This window comes from Onychostoma macrolepis, chromosome 17 (assembly GCF_012432095.1).
Source record: "Onychostoma macrolepis isolate SWU-2019 chromosome 17, ASM1243209v1, whole genome shotgun sequence".
Taxonomy (NCBI): Eukaryota; Metazoa; Chordata; class Actinopteri; order Cypriniformes; family Cyprinidae; genus Onychostoma; species Onychostoma macrolepis.
In genome coordinates, this window is record NC_081171.1 from 13,314,358 (window position 1) to 13,332,815 (window position 18,458).

At 38.1% G+C, this 18,458-nt stretch overlaps 1 protein-coding gene across 6 annotated transcripts in view; it reads right to left on the reverse strand.

Annotated features, from left to right (window-relative positions):
• wdpcp (WD repeat containing planar cell polarity effector) overlaps window positions 1–18,458 on the reverse strand; it is a 92,647-nt gene that overhangs the window by 24,745 nt on the left and 49,444 nt on the right. For 4 of the 6 annotated variants that reach the window (XM_058748462.1, XM_058748463.1, XM_058748460.1 and 1 more), the window contains 8 exons: window positions 15,852–15,934; window positions 14,784–14,828; window positions 11,388–11,438; window positions 9,165–9,235; window positions 8,738–8,797; window positions 6,098–6,212; window positions 3,662–3,798; window positions 279–470 (listed from right to left, as the gene is read on the reverse strand). In XM_058748462.1, coding sequence (XP_058604445.1) covers window positions 279–470; window positions 3,662–3,798; window positions 6,098–6,212; window positions 8,738–8,797; window positions 9,165–9,235; window positions 11,388–11,438; window positions 14,784–14,828; window positions 15,852–15,912 — 732 coding nt within the window. In that variant the 5' untranslated portion in view covers window positions 15,913–15,934. The other 2 variants (XM_058748465.1, XM_058748464.1) reach the window with 2 other exon arrangements.

Genomic DNA, 18,458 nt, shown 5'->3' on the forward strand with positions numbered 1-18,458 from the left:
ACAATGGTGATTGGTAAAGCATGACAAAAGAAAACAAGAAAGGTAAAATGGGACAAAAAGATTGGGGCGAAAAAGGGATTGACAATCTTTCCGAAACCTTGAGCAGCAGAGCATTGTGAGGGCATTATTAAAAGTATTTATATTATTTAGGAGGTCACACCCTGGTTATTATCTGACCTTCAAGTCTCTCTCATATCATTCAATTTCATCACCCAAAAAAATGTTAGTTCAGACAGGGATAAAAGGCCAACCCTGAAGCAACATCAGTGTCTGCTTACCGTAAGCCCTGGTGTATCCGAGCAGGAGAGAAGCACCAGGTTGGCCCTGTCCACTGCACTAGGGACAGGAGACCAAGGCCTAACCTCCTCGTTACAGAGGGGCCACCAGCACACGGCCACATCCTGCGTCTGGTTCAGCCCCACGTGGCGCTCCATGCGCCGTCCTCCACCAGGTAAATCCACCACTGAAACCTGCGGAAGAACAGCAACCGTAAAGGAATCGGACCCCAAAACATCTATAAAACATGACCCCAACTCTTCTGCATAACACAACACAGCTGCATGCTGCTTTATTAATGTGGCCTGAGCTGCTCTGGGTAGCAGGGCATTGTTATCTTTTGTTGGGGGTTTTATTAAAATCATTTGAAATAGCCGCATTTGTTCTGCACTTGGTGAGGTGTTTGAAGGTAACAAGATATTTATGTGACTGCTAATAAGATCTCTAGATGCTTTCACTTTCATAAACCCCAGATTTGGATAGGTACTGTATTGTTTTCCAGTGTGGTAGGACTGAACCAGAATTGGATTCTGCAGGAAAATATTATGGAAAATAAAAAGGTAATTGCTCTACATCTTACAATTGCAAGTTTGTTTATCGTAATTATGACTTTATATCTCATAATTGTGAATTTATTTATCATAATCAATATCTCGGATTCTAAGATACATCAGCGAATTTGCAGCACAGATCAATCCCAAAACCACCCAAAATTACAGGTTTCTAATGAAGCGCAGGCCAGTGTTTTGCTGCTGACTAAGTCTGACTACCAAATTTCATTAAAATGAGCCGCACCTGATTGAGACACACCTGCCATTTGGCTGATGCACAAACAGCTTTAATCACTCAAGACTGTCTAGCCTTAACGTAGACATAATAATTGAGGAATTCAAAACTGGTTCCTTTGAAGGGGCGTTAAATCCACTTTCTGTTAATGGGACTGCAATAATAGTTCAGTAAGGAACGATATTTTTCCTACACCGCTGCATTAAACTCTATCTCATATCTGCGGCAGCTCATCATGTGCTATTTCAGCAGTTCTGGGCTGAGGTTTTAAAGTAGGGTTTTTTCCAGACCCTTAATGCAGCCCATAGTACGAATAAATGGCATGAAAATACGATATGGCTCTTATAGAGTCAGTGCCTATTCATGCAACATAATAGCAGTCATTTCCATATACTTCATTCTGAAAGGCCTTATCAAAAGAGCAAACACGGAGTCTCTCTTTATGTCAACAACTCTATCTGTGCACAATAGGGAGGACTAGAAATGTACCACAGTCTGTTCATGACAACAAAAACTGTTCATCATTTAACCTTGACCTTCACAGACTGCCCCCTACAGACTAATCGTGAATGTTAAGTATCATCTAGCATGAAAATGATTTATATAAGATTAATAAATAAACAAAAACAAAGTAAACCAGTACAGACTGTGGGAAAATAACATTCATCTCTCTCTGTCTCTTTCTGCCCTCCCCCAAAACTTGATTCCCCATCTTGCCTGTGCTTGCTGGTCAGCAATAATCAGACCCTCTTTCTGGAGGATTAGGCTCAAAGCTTAGTCCAGTGGAGCAGGCAGTGGATGGGGCCGGCCGGGCTGGGATGGGGGGGTGTGGTGGGCGGGGGTGGTGTCGGGAGGGAGGGCAGGGTTTGGGGTGCGTACGGTCCCCCCTTATCAGAGCCATGCTGCTGGAGCCAGCCACACCGCAGGAGAGATTGCTTTCATACTCAGGCTGCCGTCGCAACAAAGCGCTCCAGTAATGCGATAATGTTCGGGTGCGGAGGGTGTTAAGAGCCTGATGTATTTATGTATTGTGTTTAGTCCATAATCAGACCCATCCAAATTGTGATCTCCGCACACTTGGTCTCCGGCCCATTAAAATGAGGTTAATGCTTTCAAAAAGAAAACGAATAAAGATTTTTTTTCTTAAATTCCGTTATGAATTTTTTAGACAAGTTGCTTTGGAAAGCTAGAGAATGAATGGGAGGGAGAATAAAGAATGGAGCGATCACCTTCGTTTCCTCTGAAGAGGAGGAGATGGACTTGACCTCACCCCCCAACCCCTACACCACTGCTCTGCTAGCGACAAACTGCATGGCTGTGACCAATTTTACAGAGCGGTAATAATGGTCACATCTTACAATATAGATAGCACATCTTCTGTTCCTCTGGCTCAAACAGTAGAGCGTAGTGCAAGCAACGCCAAGGTCATGGGTCTAATTGCCAGGATATCCAAGAACTAATGAAATATACACACTACAATTTTTTGAATGTTCTTTAAAAATGAATAAATATCAAAGTAGTATCTTATGATAAAATTTATTTAATTAAAAAAATACAATAAAAACAGTAACATTGTGAAATATTGTTACAAATGAAATAACTGTTTTCAATTTTTTTTCTTTTTCTGTGAAGACTAAATTTTGTTTGCCCAAAAGAAATTTTCTTATTAATATGTTGAAAGCAGCTGTGCTGCTTAATATTTTATGTAGAAACTATGATACATTTTAGGATTCTTTGTTCAAAAGTGCAGCATTTATTTTAAAATTGAGAGATATTACTGACCCCAAACTTTCTTAAGGGCAATGAAACGTAAAAAAATATTTTTTTATAAAAGCATCTGTCAATGCAGAAATAAATGCATAAATGTAAGTGCAAATCTTCACTTTCAAATTTAATTTATCTTTAAATAGAGAAATGATTTTGGTTGCTTCTGTTCCGGTTCTAGCAAGACCTTTGATGTGGGAAAACAGTGTGTAATAAGCACACTGAAAAACTGCTTTGTGTAGTTAATGCTTCTCAAATTGATGATATTGTGTTTTCATTTTTTCCTTTCCTTTTTTATATTTACTTGATGCATAACAATTACAGTATCACAGCCATTACACAATGATATCCAACTGTCTTCCCTTTTAAAGAAAAAAATAACTTTTTGAAGGTTTCTGTAACTTAATTACAAAAACATAGACAGAGGGAAGAACACATTTGTCAGGCTTATAGAGATGTACTGTCATAAAGGATGTGATCTCTCTATAAAGAGAGGAGTGCTGTATGTTTGGACCTGATGTTCCCCACAGGTGTGCATTAGAGAGGAGCTCCAGTAATCACAGTGTTACCTGTCCCAGCGGTAAAAGAAAGCAAGTAAAGCCAGGCAATTATTAGAGCTAAAAGCCCTGTGGAAAGAGCCAGACCAGCCTCATTAAAGCTTTTTAATTGAAAGCAGGAGAGGCTGTGCTGCCTTTCCTCCTAAAATGTGCTAATGCGTGTGCATTGAAGAGTGTGCGCGTGTATGTCTTTGGGCGAGTGTTCAATAGATGTGTGCATAAAAGATATGTGCATGCGTGTGTGTGTGTGTGTGTGTATGTGTGTGTGCGCGTGTTACCTTAATCTCTGCAGCTGTGAGTTTCTCCATGTGTCGTGCTAGCTCAGGTGAGCTCTGGTTCTTCCTGTTCAGGTAAACCTGACACACCTGACTCCTCTCCATCAGCGAGAACAGCAGGAAGCGATCGCCGATCACCGCTGAAAACCACAGAGAAAGGTTAAAGGTCAAAACTCATGACCTTGTGAGACTACAGCTTGACTACAGATTTATTCAAATGCTAACTTACCTCTTGTAGAAAAGCTTTTTGCATTTATAGCTAGAGATACTTTTTCCAAACAATAACGTCCCCCAAAATTTACTGGAACAAATTTGTCCCAAATCTCAAAGTAACAACTCTCAGAATATGTTTGTAATTCATGGTGGTTTACTCTTTATCTAACCTTCATGATGAGGACATTTGGTCCCCACAACAAAGGTAAAGTCTGACCCACAAATACAGAAATGAACAAAACAAATAAATTCCATAAGTGTTTGAGTCAGGGCAGTAGTTTAAGAGACTAATAAGGAGTCAAAAAGAGAGAGACTGTAAAGCCTGTAGGGTATGCAGCTTTCATGTTAAAGAGAGACATTTGCAGTGAAACTGTTGACAAGCTCTCCACACTGTGATTAGCAATTAACCTTCCCTTCCTAAAAAATTAATCTGTTTATGAAACCAATTAAACGGCAGAAAAATTAATACAAGCCATTCAGAGAAGCAGGTTTAGTTGAGGATGATATTCAGGGCTGGAATTTCCAACCTTAACAGCAATTAGAGACGGAATATCAGCGCTTCTGCAGTAATTATGAATCATCTCACATTCAAGCATAAAAAGGGAGCTCATTTCAAAGGAATAGCGTGTTAAATGCAGTAATTTTACCATCGTTTTACCAAGTTTTACCTTAGCAAGTCTTCAGTAACAAAGAAAACATGCACATTTGCAAAAGACTTTGAAAAATGAAACTTAAAGTGCTGATGTACTGTGCATTAGAAAATGTCATATATTTTTGGAAATGAAAAGCTTAAACCAAAAGCTTAAACCATAGTTTTTAGTTTAGCCACTTTAAGAGGCTCTAGAGTGATTTGGAAAAGCTAAATGTAAATGATACACTCTACCAAATTAAAACTTACTATTTAAATGACATGTTTTCCCTTTGGAAAAAAAAACAAAAAAACATGGAATACTCAGCATGCTTTTAAAAGATTACAAAAATTCCACAAAACATACTAATGTATTAGTGCTCAATAATCATGGCCAAATTAAGGGGAAGATTCCGTGATAATCCTTTAAAAAAAAAATTCCAAATTTGTGTCCAGGGGCTAGTAAACAGGTTTTGGAACATGTGAGCAGAGGGTTAAACCAGAATAAATCGATAAATTCCTCTAAATCTGCTTAGTTAGTTAATACTCCATTCCTTTAAAACATGTTTACAGCACTGTCTAAAACGCTTACAAGCAGTGATATTAATTTCTAGAAAAAATATAATACAATATTTGATGATGGCGGGTATTTTGGTTCTTAAATTTAGGTCATTATGTTTTGGACATCTCAGTACCAAGATAGATTTTACCTAAAACCACTGTAGGAGTTTCTTATACTATACAAATATTCCCAAACACCTCTCGTGTCATTGTTTGGTTGTCCATATACATCTTAAAACATCTTAACCTGTGACTGTAGTAACAGCTATAGATGCAGTACAGATCATTTGTGGGTCAGAAATGTGTGTTCTTCACAACCAAAAGCCAATCAAAGTTTCTGATTTCTCTCTTTGTACTACAGCACTCACAAAGTAACTTCATCATGGCCAGAACAGGTCTGACTGCATGTGTGAAACTAACTGAATAAGTGACAGATGCAGAAGCCCTCCTGGCACCCCCACCCTTACACACTCTCTCTCTCTCTCTCTCTCTCTCACACACACACACACACACACATAATTACTCTGGTAATTAGGGGCTCTGGGGGCCTGAATGGCACTCTATGGGGGGCTACTAGGAAAAGGGAAGGGGTGGGCTGACAGAGTGAGAGAGAGAAAGAGAGCGAGAGAGGTTTGTCAGGTATCTAGAGACCTGGCACAGAGAGCATTAGCCATATAAGCTCTAAACAATACATGATATGAGAAAATAATTAGCAGATTTGGGATAGTGTCCAATTTCACAAACCAGAAATAAGACAAGGAGGCATGCCAAATTCCCCTGAGATTCAGGAGGAACCTCGACATGTACGTGTGTGTGTGTGCTTGTGTCCATGCCTTTCGAACTTGCTTTGGGAGTAACGGAAGAGGAAGAAACAGAAGGGACTGGCGTTTGTGACCTGTGGGTGTGCATGCCGCCCAGGCCCATGCTGGGAAAATGAGCAGTGAGTGAAACTGCAAAGAGAGGGGAAGAGACAAGAAGAGGAGAGAAAGAAAAGAAAAAAGAGAGGAAGGGTAGCGTGCAAGTGTTCTTTTACTCACCATCGCTGATGGTGTCAGCTGGTAGTCGCCCCACCAGCGTTCTGTCAATAGCCACCCGTTCGACCTGAGCTCCGCCCAGGATAAGGGTCACCAACACACCTGATCTCAACAGCAGCTACACACACACACAGTAACGGCACAGTCACAATGCTTCAGACTATAAATATCCAGAAAATTACATTCAAAGTAACTGTTCACACAGACAAATGAATATTGGTTCATATTCTGCCAAAACGTACTTTCTTCTGTGGAACACGAAAGAAGATATCTTAAAGGAAGTTTCAGTTGTTTGGATCAACATTATGAAAGTCAAAAATTTCAAGCTCCAAATCAAAACACTGATCAACGCATGCACACAAAACTATATAAAATATGGTGACACAAACTTCAAACATCAATGAAGAACCAATAATTGGTGCATTAGAAGTTTGGACACCATATTTGATGTAGTATTTCAAATAATACTATAATGGCTCTACACTGTAAAAAAAAAAAAAAAAAGTTGAGCCAACTTAAAATTAAGGCAACCAGGGGCCTGTTCCATAAAAGACGCTAAGAAAAGCGGGGATTAAAGTCCAAAACCGGACTTGAAATAACCTAACAAATCAATCGGGACTAAAGCGGTTTCATAAACGACAATTTAAGTTCACGCAATCTCACTAATTCGATCCAGGTTCAATGAGTCAGGATAATTTGATGTGCACGCTTATTCTTAAGCAGCCCTTAATGTCGATCATGGATCAGATCGATCCACCATGGCAAACAGCGAATGTTTGTGTTGTTTAATGCATTTGAGACGTTATGTTTTCCTCAGTGTATAACTGACACGTCACAGGTATATTTTTCATCTGTAAATGTTAGAAAGTCATGCAAATATATCCATTTTGCTGTCAGGAGTGGGCGAGGCTTACGTGAGTGAACGAGCGCTGCTGCGCGCATGCGCGCTACACAGATGGAGCAGAATAGGATAATAGCGCAAGAATTCAGAATGCAATATACATTCTGCTAAAATATTTGTTGTTGGACATTAAATGTGACACATAGAATTTTAATCCTACTTATAAGTGTATTTTTATGATAGCAGTAACTGTAAATCAAATGTAAAATGGCTAATACAGCCATACTAGCTCAAATGAGTTAAATGTTGTGTTCCTCTTATCAGTTAAAATGTAGTCTGATTTCTATTATTTATTTAAATTTTTAATTCAGTGATTTTAACTTTTGATTTAGTGTTTTTAATGCTTTAAAGAGCCATTTTAGATTGCAATGTTTTAATGTTCTAATAACCATAAAAGGTGCAGCTGTCATACATTCAGAGAGAAAGGCTGCATGGCTAGAAACTGCTGATCAACTAAATGCGCAAGTAGCAACTATGTTAAAATGTCATTAGCCTATTTTGGGCACAATACATTAAATACAGTTGGTTGTAGCCTATTTTTTTATTTATTTGATTATTTAAGGTGTATTTTCTATATACTTTTATTTTTGGACAAATAATAAAGTCAACTAATTGTATGTGAGAGAGTCAGTGGTAATATCAATGTGTTCCTATTGGTCAGTGTTAGAGGAGCTCAGCTTAGCCGGACAGCCTGCTCCTGACCAGGTTAGTTTGCCAGCATAAGTTGCCACAGTGACTGAGCTTGAGCTATGGTAATTTTGCTTTCAGAAACCAAATCAAGTGAAAATAAATCAGAATTACTGAAATAAGCCTGGCTTATTTGGTAAACTTGTTTTATGGAACAGGCCCCAGCTTCAGCAGATTTTTGAGTTTTCTCAACTTGTCGTTTTAAGTTTATACAACAAAAATTTGAGAATCTCCCACAAAAATAAGTTGAGCAAACTCAAAAATCTGCTGAAGCTGGTAAAAAAATGTTTGTTTTTTTTAAGTTCACTCAACTTTTTTTTCTTTTTTTTTTTTTTACAGAGAAATTACTCATTTTATCTCCAGAAAAAAATTATGATTACAATTATGATTACAATTTTAAACTGTGATTAACTATAGAAATCCGCAATTAATTATAAACAATCTACAGCACTACTTTTAAGGTCAGCTCAATGTCCCGGTAACTTTCCATAATATGGACAAAAACAGCTGAAACATATCTTCTTTTGTGTTCCACAGAAGAAATTAAATCAAACAGGATTGGAATGACATGAAAGTAAATGATGGCAAGTTTTTCATTTTTAGGTGAAATATCCCTTTAAAAATTGCTGGCTGATAACATTTTGACTGAAATAAGGGGGAATTTCATCTCTATATCATGTCAACAGGCGATAAAGGTCACCGCTTCCAATCAGACTCTGCTGCTGTGCGGGAAAAACCATCTCTGACCACCAAAAAAAAAAAAAATGAACAAGGTTTGGTCTGCCTGACCTTTTAAAACAGCCGAAATCAAGCACTTTAGGTGCCGAAAATGTGCGCGCACGTGGCTGAAGAATCCATCCAAACTGAATGGAAAACCGCTGGGCTACAGTGATGTGCTTGGGAAGGGAATCTTTTTGATCCCAGAGATAAATTCCCCAAGAGTATTTGACACAAACAGCCTGCATATGCTCATTGCCTGACCTCTGCTACACAAGCCAACTCATGCCAAGAAGGCCTGATGCCTGCTGGGTACTGGTGCATGCTGGGTAAGGTACCTGACAGCACTGTTTGCTTCTCCATCTGACACTCATGACCGGGCATGACTGCAGCAGCTCCTGAGAGAAAGAGAGACAGAGAATGTGTAGTAGGAATGAGTGGATGCCGTCTGAGCATTTTCAGGGTCAGGTTTAGAAGGATGTTTCCAGTTTCAGATATGGAGAGGCAGCAAAAATGAGCCCGAGTCGGACTGAACAAAGCTAGGTTTGTGTGAGAGAGCCAGAGGCAGAGAGAGAGAGCCAGCTCACAGTCCCAATCATCCCCCTCAAATATCCCCCACGATGACAGAGAGGCACCCACACAGGTGCTGAGAGAGAGCGAGCGAGCGAGAGAGGTCGGGGGGATTTTCTCCTTCCTTATGAAAGGAGGGAGAGACAGAGAATGCTCCTATTTGTTAATCGGACTGCAGGAAATGTAAACAAATACCTCTAGTTCCTTTAGGGCATCACGCAGCTTCTCCGGGCGACGGTTACTAAGGAACCATGGGTAACCCCGACCTGAGTGACAGAAAGAGAGGACAAGGACATGGGTATGAAATGCAACGTCATCTGCGGCCAGAAAGAAGCAATAAAAGATAGCCAAAAGAATGTGTTTTTGTGTTTGTGGGTTTTTAGGGGCGAAGAGGATTGACCCTGAAATACAGCTCCACCTGAGGTCACTCTACAAATGAATCTGAGCTGACAGCTCAAGAAATAAATCCACTCAATTCAATCCTGATGATGATTTGGATCCAAACACATGGGACATAATACAAACAGGAATGAACAGGAAAATAAGTGAATGTGAAAAAGTTCAGCAATTCTTATCCCATTTGGCTTCAAGTTGAAGGATAACTCTAACTAATCATTTTCAAATGTCTTTTAAGCTTTATCTTCATTTGACCCGGTCTAAACTATTAATATTAATATATAGTAAGTAAAAAAAAAATGGTGGATTTTTATATTTTAAGACTTAATTAAAATAAAAAAATCAAATTTTATTAACATTGTTAAAACGTCTATTTTGAACATTTTGTACATACTTATATACACTGTAAAATATTTAATTAAATAAGCTAAAAAAAAATCCCATTTGGATTCAAGTTTTATGCAAAATTTAGTCCTTTTTTAAAGCAAACTCTGTATTTCTTACACATAAAAGTCCAAAATAAACATTTTCCCTGAATATACAAAGCAAAGCATAGATAAAGCTTCCTCTTTCTTTTAATGTTTAAAACATTTCTCTGTTTTCATTAGCTAAAATATTTACTTTCACGTTGTAGACAGAACGGATTTAAAAGCGTAATATTAACTAATAGCGCAACAGAGGCTAAATTCTGTGTAACGCCGCAGTCTCATTCAATCAGCGCTCCCTGAGTTAGCACAGTCACCCGAGGGAAGAACTCAAAGTTACCATAACATATTAAACACATTAAATACGGCACTCCAAAATGCCTCGTTCCGCTCACAAAGCCCCCCAAATTTCCGCTTAGATCTCAGTCCCTGTTTCCCTCTGGAGCAAACCAGCGAAGGGAAAAAAAAAAGAGAAAGAAACGTTAATAGAATTCTCGGCTGAGTTCAATCTGTGAGTATGCGTTTGCATTTATGCATTAATACGTTCATCCGGGACAGGGACCCACGGAAATGGAGGAGGTCTGTTATTTGTTTTCTTAAAGATTCCGCAATCAAATCCAATCAGTTTTTTATTATTATTATTCCTACACCATTAAGAAACATCTCCTGCCTTTTAGGAGTAAGAGGATGCAGAAATAAATGAATGCAAATGAATGAGAGAGGGTGGGAGACGAGTAGGATGGGGGCGAGAGGGGGACGGGTCTGTGTCTCCTGATAAGGGTGTTTGTGTTTCTCTCGAGGGCGACGGGAGTTACCCCACCAGCAGGGTGAGTGGGTAGGAGGTAACTGGGCATTACAGTGGGAAGACACTGGCCATACTGGCAATGAACATCTGACAACATCATAACTTAACTGAAAAAGAGAGTCAGTCCTATAATAATCTACATTAAAAGGGGCAGAATGAAGCTGTACTTGTCTTAAAACAAATACAAAAACTAAAAAGCAAAGAAAAACGCTGTAATTGTTCAATGGTTAAATGTGAAGCCAGAGAAAATGTCTGGTCAAAACATTCAACATCAAAAAAAAATTTTTTTTTTGGACATACCATGGTAACATCACTGTATTCTTCATCGTACTTTTAGAGATTCATGGTACATGGACACACAGCAGTTATCATTCAATACAACACTGTACCATACAAAACACTTTTTGTAAGGGCCGGCTGTTGAAGACCTTAATGAGGTCTGGAGAATTGCTATAAATATACATTTCCTGTGCAAAAGCTTGATAAATCCATCACATCACATTTTCCATCATCGTGACTTGCAGCCTTATGCAGTGTTTTTTCATTCCTTTCTTATTCATTAATGTTGCGTCAGGCTCATGAGGGTTAAAGAAGTGGAGGGAAAATGGAGTGATGTTTAATATTTGTCAGATTTGCACTAATGGGGCACTTCATTTCCAAGGCATCTGAAGCACAATTTAAATTAGGAATCGGATGAGTGTTGCTTCAGTAACATGCAAAACAATGTTCTTAAATAATGAGCTAATATGATCACTGACACGAAGGTTAATTGTTTGATGATGGATTACTTACTGTCTACAAACTGCTGTTTCTCATTGTAGTAATGCTGATCTGTAGAAGAGGCTGCACAAAGAAGAAAAAAAATATATATTTTAATGATTTCTTTTAATCTTTAGAAAAGGATACAAAAGTGAGTTGCATATGCATATGTAGATGTTTTGTCTTTGGGGAGAAAGTAAACTCAATTAAAACATACTTTTCACATGCTAACCTGCTTAATTTGTCCATACTAACAATATCCAACAACGAATACATCACAGAAGCACAGAAACTCATGAACTCACTTCCACCAGTGTCATTTCCATCACATTTCAAATATTTTTTTTAATAAAATGCAGACTCCTTTGTCCTGCTAATGCTAGCTGAGACACTAAATTACACATAATTAAATAATATTTTCACACTTTTGCACAATTTGAGAAAATAACACTTTTACTGGAAACAACACACAATTAAAGTACTCTTATTTAACATAAATTACATTTTCCTTGATGGCTCCTTATTGCTCTCAACTGACACTTTTGTCTACTTGGCAATCAAGTATCATTTTTAATAAAACTTTAGTGGCAGAACTGTCTGTTATAATGAAAATTACATCTTAATTGCAGGACATTTGTAAAATGTTTAAAAGCATTATTATAATTTTTCTTTTCATTAGTCATCTAATGATTTGGTTTTTTTGGTTAGTAAAATGTTTAAAACTAAATTTGGGTTAAAGCTTTTTCACACAATGATATTAAAATGGTTTGTGTGCTTTTTTTTTTTTTTTTTTGGATTATTATAGTATTTAACATGTAATAGTATATTTTTACTATGAATTTTCGTTAAGATGGAAAGTCTGTCTCTGGGTTAGGTTAAAACTATAAAATCTGTAAATAAAAACAAAAAGAAAGTAGCAAAACAAATGAAGGAATGGTAAGATATTTCAGATAAATTTTTTAAGTAACAAGAAAAAAAAAAAAATCCCTGGCATGTAAAAGTGCCCATAGTTTAAGCAACACCCATGTGTGTGTAAACACACCCTCAAGTGTCTTTCTCAGCATATGGTCACTCAGTTGTCATCTCGCCCCAATGTGCGTGTTTGTCAGAAAGAGAAAAACAGTGACTCATACAGTGAGAGGGACAGGTATGCCGACAGACGGAAATGACTGAGGGCAAGACCAAACTCCTACTTTGTCAGCACGCTCTCTCTCCACTGTGCTATAGTACCATACCTTAAGCCCCATCTCACCCCAGAGTCCCAGATCTCCAACCCTCAGCAGCCCAGCCAGACGGCCCCCTTCCCTGCCTTGCTCTACAGGAGCCCTGCCTCTCTCTGCTGGAGGCCTGGACCTGCTGGACAGCTCCAGGATTACTGCTGCTAATCAGATAAGGGGCATTCTGCCCCTGCCTGCCCCAGACACACACATCTGCTACGGGATAGAGGGGTGGAAAGAGCCCCCTTCCTCATAGAAGCATGGGTCTCCTTCGCCCTCTGCTGGAGGCCGTGAGAAACAGCAGGTACTGCAATCAAACAACCTCAATTTCTGGAAATATTCAATTTTATAGTGCAGCTCTATAATGTATAAACTACACACAACAGCTCAGTTATAAATCAGGTGAGTCATAAATCAATATTATAATGTAATGATTTCATTACAATCATGAACACACGCTAAAAAATTATTTTTATTAATGATGTCTGTATGCTGTTTTTACAGATTTAACATTAAGACTTTGATCCGTTATTAATAAACAGTAGGTATGAGAAATAAACTAACACTGCATTATTACTTTCCCCTCAATTCTTCAAATTCTTCAAATCAATGAGACTTTAACCATCTGAAGGTCTTTAGGACATCAAAGCATTTGTGTTTACTCAGATAATAAGAGTTTTTCATAGATAAAACGACAGAACAAACAAAACCTTTTAAGTCTCAAGACTGAAGTATTACAAATGAATAACATAATTTTGTTATTGTTTAAATCAATGAGCTTTTCACGTTTCAGAGCCGGCTGTGTCCTCTCATGAGGGGTCTGGATTATTAAATATTTAATCTGCGACATGTTAAAAAACTTCATCAAGAAACCTGGTGGCACTTCATTTGCCCAGAAGCATTTAGAGAACATCTGTAACAGTGATGAGAAGGCAGACACGTGACTGCAGGCTTTTGCTAAGCTTATTTTATAGGGGCAAATATTAAAAATGTTAATACTGAAGTATAGCTGATAGTATTGCATGCTTTTTGGTAGCTAAAAGTATAATTAAATCAAATACTCAATTTAAAAAAACTGATTAAAAAGGAGATTTGTAGAACTTTGTGAACGATGGGTGTTACAATTCTGTTGAGTTTTGTGAGCGAAGATTCAATGTGTGTCTGGTGTTGAGTAACAATCACACGAGTAAATTACACTGAAGTAGGGGTGACCGATCTTCCCAAAATATCATTATCTTAGTTATAACACACAATCATGATCCACATCTTCCCAATTTTTTGATATCCAGGAATATCTAGGAACAAGCCTATGACTTGCACAATTAAAAAAAAAAAAAAAAAAACAGCATTGCATGAAACAATCTGTTGTAAAGAGGGTCTTTAAAGCCTTAAAGTTTAACTAACTAAAATATACATTGATCTTTAATAAAGTTATAAAGCGAATTCAGTCAAGAGCAGTGAGTGATTTTTTCTGTCTTTTTTGTTTGATTAACTTTAATGACACAGACAGCAGTAGGTTTATTAGGCTGCTGTCTCTTTAAGACTGAGTGCATGGATCTAATACACTGACACACGTCCGATTTCCTTCCCAGCTGTTTACGTTCATTTAAGACATGACGGACTGTCTTTACGTAAATACTTACCAAGACAGACATTTTCACATCTTTTTGTGTATATTTGAGCGTTTATGCACTCTTGAACCCCCAAGTATACATTGCTCATCAGCTCACATTGAATTGTTTTTAAATACGTCACCTGCATGAAAGACACATTATAAAGACGCATGAAATAAATTGGCCAGTCACAGTTATAGCTATAGTTTTATCATTTTTACGAAGACGGAAAAGATCACGATCTCTACGATTCACTTGAAAAGTAGCTCATTGATGTCTTTAAGATCGATCACCATATAAAACCGTCAGATCGCCCACCCCTACACTGAAGTTTCATTTAGTGATTTTCAATTAGGATTCAAAAGAAATTTATGCAGAAATACTGTGGTTCAGATCGGAAGACTGAAATATACGTTATTTTTTCTTCTTTGCTCATTTTCAATCCTGTCAAAAATTAAATATGCCACTACCCTGACTAAGGTATATAATGAAAGTTTTATCTGACACATGAAAAAAAAAAAAGTTATGATCAAACTTTAGAAATAAGAAATGTGAATGCTTTAATTATATATTTAATAATGACACAAGGTGATGCATACCTGGTTCTCCTTTTTCATAGAGCTGGTATGTGCCAATATCTGTATCTGTGAAAAAGGAAATAAAAAGGAGGAAGGAGTTTCATCTAAACACAAAATAAAACACTGAACGTGTTAGCAAAAAATAGCTACTGTCTAATACAAAATATAGTGAGGAGTTTTGCACTATTGGCTGCAGTAGATGAAATGTCCTTTAAGCAATGTCAAAGGAAACTGGATTGACTTTGCATTAGATTTACAGTTGGACTCTTCATGGACTGTGTACCTCTGACATGGTATAACAAATAAACACAGACTACACTATTTCCATCCACTCATACATCTATGTTGATGCATCATTTTTAAAGTTTTCATTCATTTCATTCCCTCTCTCTCTCTCTCTGTCACTCAATATACGGGTCAGGAGGGCTGGCTACAGGCGATAGAGCTGCAATCACATACAAATACTCGCACACAGATTGCAGAACACAATAAAACGCATGTACACAAACATGCATGCATATAATCCACGACAACATGTTATCACAGGATTTTCCAAATAACTGATAACTGGCCTCGTCTGTGAGAAAAAGAAAATACAAATTGCTCTTACACACACTTACAATATATCAGAACAGCCAAGAAGAAAAATCAAAGGGTGAAGAAGGAACAAACGTGCAAAAAAGGTTACAAAAAGAGCGGAGGATGTGAGGATTTTAGCTATAAAGAACAATTAAAGAACAAAAGGAATGGCACGACAAATTGAAATGTGTGTTATGAAGTATTTATCACAAACTGCCTCTTAAAAGCTATAATTAAGGGTGCCATAAATTTAATTATAGGCCACAGAATGTCTCTAGTAAAATGACTAACCGCTCTGGTGTAATAATAACCACCATAAGTGAGTGACACAACAGTTTAACCGGCTCTGAAAGAACTAATATTGGTTATTACACAAGACAAAGTCAGACAGAGACATACGGGTGCATTTAATAAGAAGAAAAGAAGACAGCAAAGGAATGATATAAGGAATACACATACAAGAGGCAACCAAATGTGGTGAAAGAGAGACTTTTGGTGTGTTTTAATTACCTGGGACTTGCAGGCTGTTTCTGAAGGACCACAAGTGCAGCTCCGCCAGGCAGAACGACATCTGATCGAACTCAAACAGGAGTCTGTCCAAACAGGGAGAGAGAGCCAGTGAGAAAGAGGAAGGGCAGACAGAACAATAGCGGAGATATGCAACAAGAGCCCTGCACTGTGTCTTTCATATCACCACAGAGACCTCAAGAGAGCTGCAGAGATAGGGAGGATTGTTTTCAGACTGTAACTAGTTTTTGGCACCTTTGGTCCACACTAAAAAAGAGGAGCGATTTCAGTTCATACACATACAAAAAACGCATCAACTTAAAGGAAATGAAAAAGGATGAATCCTCTACACAGATAAACATATGCATCTCAAGGGTGCTTACTGACACAACATGCTGGCACACACACCAGACTGTGACACCACTCACACACTCTCTGTTTTCTTCAAACACACACACTCGCTCCTGCTGTGTGTCTGGGTTTGAGCCAGAGCTCTGTGCCAGGTGTCAGCACAGTGTGGAACACCTCTGCTCGTCTCAACAAGGTGAACACACCTCTGTCTCCTCCACACACACACACACACACACTGTGACAACTCCCTGGACTAGTGGGCTACAACACACTCTTTCTTTCTCAGACAGATGGCAATCAAAAGAACTGTATATTCGTTCCAGTCAGCTACAGAGGATATGAAATGACATGTCTAAAAAACAAAAAAAAGTATTGGCTGTGTCACTTGTATTGCACACTTATACTAAATACTAAATTAGTATAATATTTATGCATTTGGCAATTTTATCTAAGGATGCACAATATATTGATTCCACATTGGTTATCAACTGATTTTTTTTATTTTTTATGAATTGCTTTGGTCGATATTGATTATTTAATTGTGCACTCTCATTTCCTTTATTGTTTTACATTTATATTACCTTTGCTCACTTAAAGTTAATCTTTAAAAAAAAAAAAAGAATAATTTAATAACACTGTTACATGTAATCTTTAGCAAATCTCATAATGATAATTTTTTTAATATTGTAGAATATAAATACTGTGATGCCTAAATTCATTTAGCATTTATATTTTGAATTTATTTAGACAAAGATGTATAGAAATTTAAAGGGATAGTTCACCTTCAGTTGATGGTCCCCATTGACTTCCATAGTATGGAAATAATAAAAAAAACCCACTATGCAAGTCAATGGGGAACAACTGAAGGTGAACTATGCCTTTAATACAGGCCATTTACCAGTGAAATGAATATAATCAGTCTAAATGAGCTTTTAAGCTAATGCTGAACTTTTTCAGTTGATTAAAAATGCTGAGACATGTGAGGATGGGTGTTTAAATCCTAAAAGTTAACTGTAAGTACTGAATTAAAGGCAATAATTTAGCTAGATACAGTAAAAACAGTATATGACAAAGTGGCATGAAATATCACAAATGTTAATTCAATTAATTCTCAATATATCAAAAAGTAAACACTTTCAGTAGTCAGTGATAGGGAATCACAATGAGATTGGGGCATGTCGCAGGCCGGACACAAACCTGCAACACCCAAACGAGCACCGTAGTACATGGCTTATGGCACAGTTTCAGCAGAAACATAGTTTGACAGACTGAACAACTTTCAAATATCCTTGGTCCAGACATCTATCCATCCATGTGACCTGTTTGGATGGCTAAAGGTTGCAGAAAAAATTAAATCTAATGTCATATTGAAGGAAGAGCAGCATCTCTGCTTTCTGTCTGTGTCACAGGGTTAGCGCTGAGCATGCCAAGTCTTATCTCGAGGCCTGGGCTAACAGAGGGGGAGAGGGAGAAAGAGAAAGAGAGAGGGGCAAAAAATTCTGCCACTTTCCTAAATAAATAAATAAATAAAATTTACCACAAACATAAAATAACGCTAAACCAAAAAAAAAAAAAAAGTGTTGGGAAAACGCTGTCCCCAGCACAGCCTCTTAACAAGTTTACTGACATAAGAGGATTCTTTCATCTTCTCGCTAGCTTTTAGAGCGAGTCAGCTCTTTCTCTCTCTCCCGACAGAAACCCAATTTCTCTACAGAGGGAAGAAGCTTCAATTCATACTTTGAGATGGACAGTCAGGCGGAAGGCTCATTTTTGATGACCCTGTCTCAAAACGGCCACGATAAGCTAGAAAATGAGAGAATTGCATCTTTATTTTTGACATCAGGGTGACGCAAGGCTGCGCTTCACAACGCAGGCCGGAGAAGCACTTGGAGTGAAACAAAAAGAGACAATTGGTCTCATTGTTCCACCCAAATTAAGACATGAGAATGACCTGAATGGCAAATTAGTGAAACTGCTTATCAAAACACAGCGCACACTCCCTTCCTGGCACTCACTGGAGACACAGTGCTCCCTGCGCGCTCGTTCAGAGTCAGCGGGCATGTCCCAGAATGCCGTGCTGCAGATGCCACAGTATCGTGAACACAGCAGCACCGGCCGGCCGTGGCAAGCTGCTGAAGGGGCTCCACATTTGCATGCGTTAATGGGCTTTTATTGTGCTGAGCGCGAGCAAATTAAGAAGCAGTATTTACTGATCTGGGGAAGAACAAAAGAGAGGTCAGCCAGTGGGACAAACACAAC